Source organism: Barbus barbus (assembly GCF_936440315.1).
Source record: "Barbus barbus genome assembly, chromosome: 39".
NCBI classification, from domain to species: Eukaryota; Metazoa; Chordata; class Actinopteri; order Cypriniformes; family Cyprinidae; genus Barbus; species Barbus barbus.
Window position 1 is genome coordinate 19,186,175 of NC_136717.1, and position 10,844 is coordinate 19,197,018.

The 10,844-nt window shown below is 36.2% G+C and overlaps 1 protein-coding gene across 3 annotated transcripts in view; it reads left to right on the forward strand.

Annotated features, from left to right (window-relative positions):
- LOC306858398 (uncharacterized protein) overlaps positions 1 to 6,038 on the forward strand; it is a 55,138-nt gene extending 49,100 nt beyond the window's left edge. For all 3 annotated transcript variants that reach the window (XM_079398925.1, XM_079398924.1, XM_079398926.1), the window contains one exon: positions 5,598 to 6,038. In XM_079398925.1, the coding sequence (XP_079255051.1) occupies positions 5,598 to 5,645 (48 nt within the window). In that variant the 3' untranslated portion in view covers positions 5,646 to 6,038. The remainder of the gene's footprint in view (positions 1 to 5,597) is intronic.
- The last annotated feature ends 4,806 nt before the right edge of the window (positions 6,039 to 10,844 follow it).

Below are 10,844 nucleotides of genomic sequence, written 5' to 3' on the forward strand. Positions count from 1 at the left end.
AGAATAAAACTGTCTGGTAAACGCTGCATCAGAGTGAGTGTGCTGTGTGTGAGAGCAGGTAATGGCGGTTTAGAGGTTATCAGAGAGCGGACATGCGTAATAAGCCACACACTGCGGTGAGGAAATGTAAAATTACTGATTTGCGCAGTGGTGTTTCTGTTGGCAAGGCCATTCCAGATGAGCGCAGGCCGAGTTTCCCAGGAGCGCTTCTCAGAACAGCTCATTTAGTTCAGGACGTCCTGGGAATTTGTATTCGCAGGTCACTATAGTTTTCTTCCTCCTTCGTCAAAATCCACTTGCTAGAATCACTTATTTTGTCAGGTGTTGCTATACATAGGTTCAACTGAAGTGGTATACCAAAAATAAACAAGCACGGTATTGTGAACTATAATAAAAAGGCTCCTTGTGTTAATTGTGACTTAGGTTAACATCACTTCCTCTCACGTCATACCGCAAATTGCTAAAGCCTTCAGATCTCGACTACGTGTTTTGTCTGTTAGTGCCAAAAAGAGACGTATGAGCAGATATACCTACTTGTCCTTTCAAATATGGTTCCTGGAAACTCTCGCTTATCCTCATTCTCCCTGCCTTATTTTTCTGTCTTTCCGCTCTGTTTTTCTAGGCTATTTATTCAGGCTCTAAATTTGGCCCACTCTTCTGATAAGGTTGTTAAGGTTGTTTATCTGTTTTTGCGCAGAAAGGAACATTCTCCTGTGGCTATGTCACACTGCGCGTGCACAAGTGGGCCAAAGTTCAGCCTCTTCCTGTAAATAGATCAAAAGGAACAGCCAGATGTCTGAAATTCCCCACGAAATGTCCAAGAATTCCAGAGAACTCGCGCACCAAGAGCATGCTTTGGGCCGATGCACTGCCAAAACGACTGAGGATAATGCCAGGAGACTAAGAGGGAAAAACATACTTTGGTTATTATGAAAGCAATGTGTTGCGTTATATATGGCTGTGTGTGGGCGTGTACTTGCTTATGTATTTATGCACAAATACTGCTTCTACAAAAATATATACAGGTGAGTCCAAAACTCAGAGAGCATCTGTGATTCAAAGCCAAATTTAAACAGGAAAATAGAGTTTTATGACTTTGAAATATTTTTATATAAAAAAAATGGTGTAAAAATGAATAAGGAATAGTATATACGTCACTTAAATTTTTGGTTTATTGACTTGGAAATAAATTAAAATCTAATATATTTTGAAATAAATCTCTTGCATAACAAAAATGCAAAATAAAAGTTTTCCCTAGATTTTATGACCCAATTGTATATATATTTTTAAATATGCTTTGTGGTGCAGCATCATTTTAATAAAACTCACATGGTAGCACCACTTTTCAGCCTTGATTTATGAATAGGTAGCAGTCTCCGTCAGAACGGCTTCTCATTAAAGAAAGGAAGAGAGAGAGAATGAGTGTGTGACCTGCTGCCATTATAGCCATCACTCTCCATGCCCCATGCATGAACTCAGGAGAGTACCTAAGCCATATTAACACCACGCTGAACTCGATTGACTGATCTGAATTAACTTCTTGCTCTTACAAACACAGCAGTGTTAAAACCATCTATCCTCACAGCACCGTCTCATGCCGTTCTTTTCATCTTAGAGTCTTTACAGAGAGAATCCGGCTGCACTCATGTGTGTCTCTCTGCAGGGCTTCAGACCGGCAACTGTGGTGTGCAGTTAGGCCACACAGAGGGTATTTAGGGTATGTTAACATGATAGCGATGTGCTAAAAATGGAAACATTGTCAAAATTCCAGATCTGCGAAAACAACTTAAAATGCTGTATTATGCATGCCAGGCCTGTAGTTGGCGATGTTACTTTGTAAACACTACAATATACAATCTAGATTAATCGCATACAAAATAAAAGGTTTTGTTTGCATAATGTGTGTGTTCTGTGTATATTTATGTCTATATTTATATTCATATAATTTATATTATAAATATATTTAATATATAACTAAATATTTTCCTAAAATATATACATGCATGTGTGTGTATTTATACATAATAAATATACACAGCACACATGCAAACAAAAACTTATTTTTGGATGTGATTAATCGTTAGACAGCACTATATATATATATATATATTAGTGCTGTCAAACGATTAATCGCAATTAATTGCATCCAAAATAAAAGTATTTGTTTACATAATATATGTGTGTAATGTGTATATTTATTATATATATATATATATATATATATATATATTTGTTTATTTACAATTGAGGACCCATTTAAGAACGAGTTCCATTTATCATTTATGTGCCCTTGTGTAAATGCGAGTCGTAACTGTGCTTGTGTACATGTATCATAGTTGACAGGATTAAAATATAACATATTAACATAGATTAAATATAATATATATGATTCACTTCTGACTCATCAGGTAAAACATTCATACATCCCTCCATCATCTTTCTCACTCCGTCTCTCATAACCCCACATCATGACCAGCACAGACTCATTTTAAACAGGCCAAATTACTTGCCCTGTGAAAGAGTGGACTGGGAACAGTTTGTGATAATGAGGATGGATTATATGAGTTTTGAATGGTGTCGCAGCAGCAGAGTGTTTGCTGAAGCACTTATTTATGCTGGGAAAGAGTGTGTGCGGGACTAATCAAGGTGTAAATGTGATGAGTCACTATCACGTAGGGCAGAGCGCACTGTTGGGTTTAAAACATTTGATGGAGAAATAACTAAACCGCTGATGTATGTGTGCGCATATGCAGTATACATTTATAAATGAGAAATGGGCTTTGTACAGCAGTGGGCAGATACTCGAGATGCTCTACGACCTGCTTTGACGCACATTCTCTAGTGCTTGCTGTTTCTGAATGTTTTTTCCACATTAGCCTGTAGTTCTCAAACTGCAGTCTCTTTCATGGATAATATACTGTTAGATATGTCAGATGACCTAAATAAGTTCATCAACTGGTTTTATTAATGTCATCATTATGTAATACTTTAAAGCAAAAAAAAAAAAATGGTTTAAACCAACAACTCATTATCTGATGTATTTGTCAGTGTAATGAGGAAAAAATGTTGGGCGGCACTTGATTTTATCCATCAGGAATTGATTAGACTGGGAAAAGAGGATGTTAGATATAAGAATGGAGCTTGTGTTTAAAATATAAGAGAGATTGGTGACGTGCTCTGAAAGTTATTTTGATTAAAGATCTTAAAAAGATTATTTCGAATAATATGCAGTGATAAACTTGATTAAGACCAGGAAGAATAAGATAAGGAATGTGAATTACAGTTTTTTACGATTGCTATGACAATTTTTTCAATACTTCTAACAATTTTCCTAAACTCTTAACGCACCAACACACCTACAACAAAACATGTTCAAAATCACACATTGTAAACTAAACACCAACACTAATTTTCAAATTACAATAATACACTGTTTACCAAAACACTGCAAACACGTCTCAAAATCAAATAATTATTCCAAAACACTAATACATGTTCAATAGTCAATCATAGCACAATATTTATATGGCTTTATTTGCAACAGGACATTACTGCAAGATAACAAAAATATGCAGTACAGTTGCCATTTACAGTATTATATGAAAGTACAAAATATGCAAACAGAAAAATCCACAGAAGAATAACAAATACTGTAAAAAAGTCATCTTCCAATCTGCCCGGTCTTCTGCATTTAGCCACATGTTCTCATTCACATCACACCTGATATCGTCTTCTCTGGCAAGATGTCTTTTGGTATGCCTTATCCACCCCTGGCATTGTTCAGCTGTGATGTCTTGGCATGCAGCATTCATTGCATCCAAGAAGGACATTTGGTCAAAAACCTTCTATCTCCTGGCTCAGGAAAACTCCTCAATGGGGTTGAGGAAAGTAGAGGAAGGGGCAAGGAAAATGGGCATCATTCTCGGATGGGTTCCAGGCTGTGACTGCACTGGGAATGGTGGAATGCCACATTGTTGCATGTGATCACATATATTGACAAGTGGTCTCCCACCTGTCCCCTTTCTACCTCTGGCACCAGTCTTTGGTGCAGATCTTCTAAAATCTCACATTAATGCAGGGTTGCACTTTCCACACAAGATCAGCCCAAAGAGATGCTCTTTTACCGTTTACTGTATGGTCATGTGATTGAAAGAACCTCAACACCTGAGTGTGTTTCCTAGATGGGAATCAGCTGTAATTTATATATTTGCATACCATTATATATTTGCAAGCAGCTGTTTCTCATTAATGAATAAAAATGGGATATATTTGTGTTTCAAATTCACAATATGAACAGCTGTTCACTTTGACTTTAGCCTATAAGTTAGGTTTAGAACATGATGTTATCTGTTCTGACATACAGTGTGAAAGCATTTGAAAATTTGGCAGTAAAATTATATTGTTTTGGTCTTGGTTGAGCTTGTGTGTAAAAGAAGTTCAAGCATTTTAAATTTGTGTTAACTGTATACATTTTGTGTCAAGCAACACGAAATTTGTTAATTGAATAGCCGGATAATAACAGACGGTCGGATGTTGTGCTAACTGTGTTAAGAGTTTAGGAAAATTGTTAAAAGTATTGAAAAAATTGTCATAGCGATCGTAAAAAACTGTAAGAATGTAAATCATGTTGGTTTTAACCATTATGTATGTATGTATGTATTATATATATATATATATATATATATATATATATATATATATATATATATATATATATATATATATATATATATATATCAAACCACAAATACCTGATGCATCAACTACGATACAAAAACACACAAATGCATTTTTTTCTTTTTGGTAAAGGTAAAGATTTGAAAACTGTTCCATTTCAAAAAAACGAGAAGACGTTCATCTGTGTTTAAAGGTCAGATCAGGTTAAAATATTAAGCTGCACATTTTCACTTCTCGCAGACTAATCACTATAAAGAAGCATCACACCGCCTCTCTAACAGATCCAGCAGTGAGAAACACTCACGTGGCTGTACAGACTAATCGCTTCTGGGCCACGTCATTACAGAACTCACTCCAGCCAAGCCACCAAAGAGGATAGGTGTTTCTGTTCACCCACCCGCATTCAGAGATGAAAACATTTAGCTGTCCTTTTTGGCGGCAGTGCTCGGCTAGTAAAACATAAATCGATAACAGAGAGAAACATGTTGAGCAAATAACCGAGATAGAGAGCGTGCTCAAAGCAGTTCTTACATAAATAGGAGCCCTTGCCATTCTCTTTTTAAAATCAGGCCAAGGAGGCAACGGGACGGGAGGGGGTGATGTCATCACTGGTAGCAATGGGCAATCATGCAGTCCATTCATTTTTGTGGGTTTCTGTGTATGTGTGTGCACAAAAGCGAGTTTCTGTCATCTGCGTGCCACTTCCTGGGATTGAATAGAGAAGGAAGTGGAGTGACAGGGTGCAAAAAACAACGCCTCCATAGTGGGCTTTTCACACACACACCAGAGAGCAGGACTCACATGTGTGTTTGTGTATTCACTAAATTGGCAGGAGTCCCTTCAGCTCTGCCCTGTTTTTGCTGGGTATTTGTGTCTAGATGAGATGTACTGAAACACTGCCCTCTTCTGTTTGCTTTCAGACCTGCAGAGAAATGTACAACACCTGGTTTTCTAATTGGATCTGGTAAGTTGCACTAAGTGATTACAATCGACATAACTGCTAAGACCAGTGTTTTAGGAATGGGTTTAGGACCAGGTTCACATGAAGTCTCTGCCCATAGAATGTCATTTCCATAGAATTGTGACATCTGTTATTTAGACCAGAAGTATTCAAACATTTTGACCCCCAAATATGATGCATATATTTTTTGAAAGGTTTATACAAAGACTATTTCGTACTATGTGAGAGAAAAAGTGATGCTATATTTTGAAGTTTGAAGTCATCAAATTACCTTCAAATGAATGTTTTATGTAATAAATTACAAAACTACTAAAACAGTAATAGTACAAAATTCTATATTTATTTTATTTTAATAAATATTTTGCCAAGTAATAATTGAGTGAAAATCACTGTATAATATAACATAAAGAAAAAAAATATTTATATATATAATTAATATAGTAATGATTTATTGGCTAAGCCTACCACATTTTACCATGTATCATATCCATTCCCTGGAATTCTGTAGATATTCCACTAGATCAGCACAAAAAAGGTGAAAATGTCTGAAGATTTCTGGGACTATTTGATTAATATCTTTCTCCTTTCGGTCAGGAAAAAAACTAATCTTTAAAAGCTGTGTAAGCATTTTTATTTTCAGCTCTAGTGCCACTAAATGGAATTACAGAGGTAATCGTTATTTCCAAAATAAACTTTTGAAATGCTTCCTCCATGAGCCAGTCCTGTTCCAAACTCATGCATCTCAAAGTTTTCTAATTGGCTAACCTCAATGGACTATAGTCACATTGTTATGTGCCATAGTGCTGCTATAGAGACAGTTGTGATTGCTCAGGACACCCATTTCCGTAATATCTAGCTGTTGAAAAAAAATCTGAATTGCTTACAGGACCTTTAATAAGCTTTGCCGGCTGCTAGTCTTATGCTATTTTGAATAGTGTATGTTATACAAGATGATATTTTCTGTCCAATTAAACTGACAAATCGGAACACCAAATCTAGCACCAGTTAACAGAAGACGGTTAACTGTCACTTCGTGTGAAAATCAAGGCTGCATTTCTCTTTTCTTATCCACGCTGAGTGACTTAGGCCATTAAATCAGGCACCTCCTGTGGGTTCCAGGGTGCGAGAAACCGATAATAAGGTGTGTAATAATACACGGTAAGGCAAATATGTGTGGGCTTCTTAGCATTCAGAGGAGACCTTATGCAGGCTGGAAAAAGAAAGTAGGAATGACAGTAGTGTTCAGCATATTGCTACAGGCCATCTTGATTATTCTTGGTGAGAAATAGAAGGAAAAAACAGACACGCCTCCAGCACAAGTCAACAAATATCTTAGCCTAAATATAGCTGTTAACCCTAAGGTTTTAAAACGATAGTTCACCTAAAATGAATACTCTCTCATCATTTTCTCATGTTCTCCAAACCTATAACTTGCTTTCTTCTGTGGAACAGAAAGATGAGATAAAAAAAAAAAAAAAAAAGTTTCAATCTGTACAAGTCACAGAAATGTCTTTTGTGTTCCACAATTCATGCAGGTTTGGAACGACATAATAATCTTAATTTTAGGTTAACTGTCTCCAAGTATCTCATCATGCTCCTCTTGATTGGCTCAAATATGCTGCCAGGTATTAGTATGACTGATCAGTTTTAAAGGTGCAGAATGTAATAATGATAGCTAGTGGTTGAAATTGGTACCGCATTCTAAATTCAAAATATTGTTTCGATGAACTTTACACTGTAAACCGTTGAGTTGATTTATCCGTGTTTTAATATGCCTGTGTTCAAAGAGCTTTTTAGATGCTGAGGCTTTTAGGTCGGGTAGAATCTGTATTTTGCTGTATTTTCTGCAAACTGGCAACCCCGGCTATTGAAATATTATTAGGTAAACTGTAATTGGGCATAATCTCAGACCAAAACAAAAACAGACATTCTGACACAGAATGCACATTTTCCAAGTAGAATAACTGGCTATAGCTTGGTTTATGAAGTATGTGAACTTAGCATGTTTCCTGAATATCTGCAAATGTATTATGGTGTTTTTAGTCAAAAAAAATTACATACATCACCTTTAACATTAATCAGCACTGCATCTATGGTTTTAGTTAAACTACTTCAAAAAGAAAGCTGTATGGAAATATAAAACAATATCAAAAGCACATAAAATTACCGACATTTAAAAAAAAAAAAAAAAAAACTATTTCAAATTTGTAACTTCCTCATACAGATGGAGACAATGATTTAATGGGTGGTAGGCCGCGATCAGCCATAGGCTGAGAGGTATAAAAAGAGGAGCAGCGATGGAAAGGTGTGGTACATTTTCACACTTTTTCATGGCAGTTACGACAGCGCACCATGAATGAACGCATTCATTTCCGAGTGGGCCTAAGATTACGTCAGTGCTGTGTTGGTGGTAAGTGCGCAAGTTAACTTCAAGGACCTTCATTGGCCCGGCCGCAGGTGAGCGACCAATCCTGTTCGTGTTTGACGGCTACTTTGAATGATGACATTGTTTAGAGATCTACCAGTGACTCATAATTTCCATCTCCCAGCAGTTCTCCTTTGAAAAGGGTTGACGTCATCCTCCCACGGACAAAACCGATGCAGGGATTCAATCTGGGCAATCAAGGGTCTATTTATACACAAACACACCATACATCAAACCACATTGTGTGTGTTATGCATTAAGACGCGGTCACGATCTTATCCAACTGATCAACAACTAGAGCTTGGTATCAACGGGGAAAAGTGGACGTCACTATTCAAAACCTCAATGCCATGGTGACCATGACCGTGACATTTGTTTTGACAGTCACTTCCTGTTAAAGCATGCCCACTGCTGTCTTAACCTTTTGCTTTTCCTGTTACATTAATCATCAGCTCAGCCAGTGACACAGGGACTTCTGATGGGATCGTTTGCAATCCTGGACACTTCCTCCGGATGCTGGTTTCACATGGTGGTTTAGATGTGTTCTACCAGTGTCTAGCACCATTTGAAATCAGTGTTCTTGGGGAGGGAATTGCTGCTGGATCACGTTTCGCAGCCATGGACGATCCCAAGAGAAGTCAAAGAATAACACAAAAGGACAAGGAATCTTTAGTGGGTGGAGTGGTTTTTCAAGAGAAGTGAGGGAAGTGCATCACAGGAGAACCAGATAGCCTCAAGTGCTTGATGAACTCACTCAGATGTGCTGGAAGTCAAATGAATGCGGTCTGAACAAGCCAGCCCAGTCCCACAAGGAAAATATTGCTGTTTACTGTAAAAAACTAAACCTTAAAAACTTCTTTTCAGTTGCCTTACATTTTTATGTATATTTAAATTGGCCGTACAAGATATTTCAACTTTTAAATCAAGTTACAATTGGTTAAATTAAGTCATGGCAACATATGTTTTTCTACTACTTTGATTAATGTAAATAATTTAACCAATTTTTTAACTTCATGTAACTTCGTTATTTTTATATAACATCAAGCTAATTTAACCAAGTTAATTTAATATAACAAAAATGAGTTGTAATGCGTCATACTTAAACTGAGCTTAAGTTGAAGTAGGTGAACATTTTATACACTGCCATATTTATCCACTAAAACATCAGTGTTAAATGTTGTTTTGGATGTTTCTGTAAGGTTTGATTATCTTCAGATGATATCATACGTTTGCATGATGCAACGTCTGTGAATGATGCAGAACAAGAAGTAGGAACAAAAGGAATATGATGCAATATCTTGCATTACAACAGTGTATGAATTTATAAATATGTGACAGCAATGAGCAATTTTAGTATTTATGTACAATTATAGTGTTTATTAATATTTTGAATGAGCTTTTCTAGTTCGTTTTATTCGTTTTTTTATTTTTGTTTACCTTTTTTCAGTTTTAGTAATTCAGCATAATTTATTTCAGTTAGTCACCAAGGCAACATTTGTTCTAATTAAAGTTTAATTTAATATTTATATTTTATTTTATTGATTTTATAAGCTTTAGTTTTAGTTAACTCTGGCTTGCCACAGGACCTTAAACTAATTTTAATTCAGTTGTAATTTCTCATTAAAATACAACCAAATAACTTGACAGACCTTATCAAACATGCAATGTTAATCGAATTCTTCAAAATGAGGTTCAAGATTAACCAGGGCTTTTATTGTGCATGGATAAATGTAGATAGCACAGTGTTTCCTTGTGGGAGAAACAAGCAGGAGTCACTGCATATTAAACAGTTTTTATATAGGACAACATTGCTTACAACATTAACAACATTGCTTGCATAGACCATAGGCTATTTATTGTATGAATACATCGCGAAAGAGCGTGTTTGGATTTACCTACTTATCTTTCTTTATAGGAACTATGGTGTGCATTTGTTCTTCTCGTTCCCTCATTTGAATGGTTAACTATGCCTGAGAGGGCTAGTAAAGAGAGACTGTGTTCTCCGAAGCTCTTTCCCCCTCTCTGGCTGTTCCTGCCCCCATCTCTCCCCACTAAAGGATGACTGATTTCCTCTGGTGCTTAGAGTTCCTTATGTCATCTAGCACCATTTGAAATCGGTTATAATGACTGGGGATCAATTCTTCGGCTTCCCATTGCGCTCGAAAGGCCATCAGTGCCCTTTTCCTGTGTACTTCATGTGTGCTCAGGCCTTTGAAGAGGTTATTGCAATACACTGGAAAAATAGAAATGTTTTCTTTTCTGCTGAATGAGTGAAATTTTAATAAGTTTGGTTGCTATTTTGAGTCACCCTTAGCATGCATTACAACCAAATAAATGAAAATGCTGTCATTAACACTCCTCAGAGAAACCTGCTCCCAAACGGACTGCATCTGCAGATCAATTCTGCCCTCTGTTGGTTGGAAGGAGACACGAGCTAAAAATTCAGAATGTAGTTAATATATGCAGAACAAATGGTGATATAAATAGTTCACCTCATTTTAGGTTTCAGCAGTTTTCACAATATGCATCGTTTTAAAGCAGCTTTACAGAAAATAGTTTTGTTAAATGTTTATAATTTCTTAATATCCTCATGCTTTTAGTCATTTAGCAGTGATAATTAAAGTTCATGTTTTAATAGTTCAAAAGTGTGGGAATTATTAACAACAATTTCAGCATCAAATGTGAATATGAAGTATCCTTCCTGATATCTTGTGGATATGTGCTGAGAATTTATTCAATTTATATTTGCTTTATATTTATTAATGAACATTGTGGGAATGT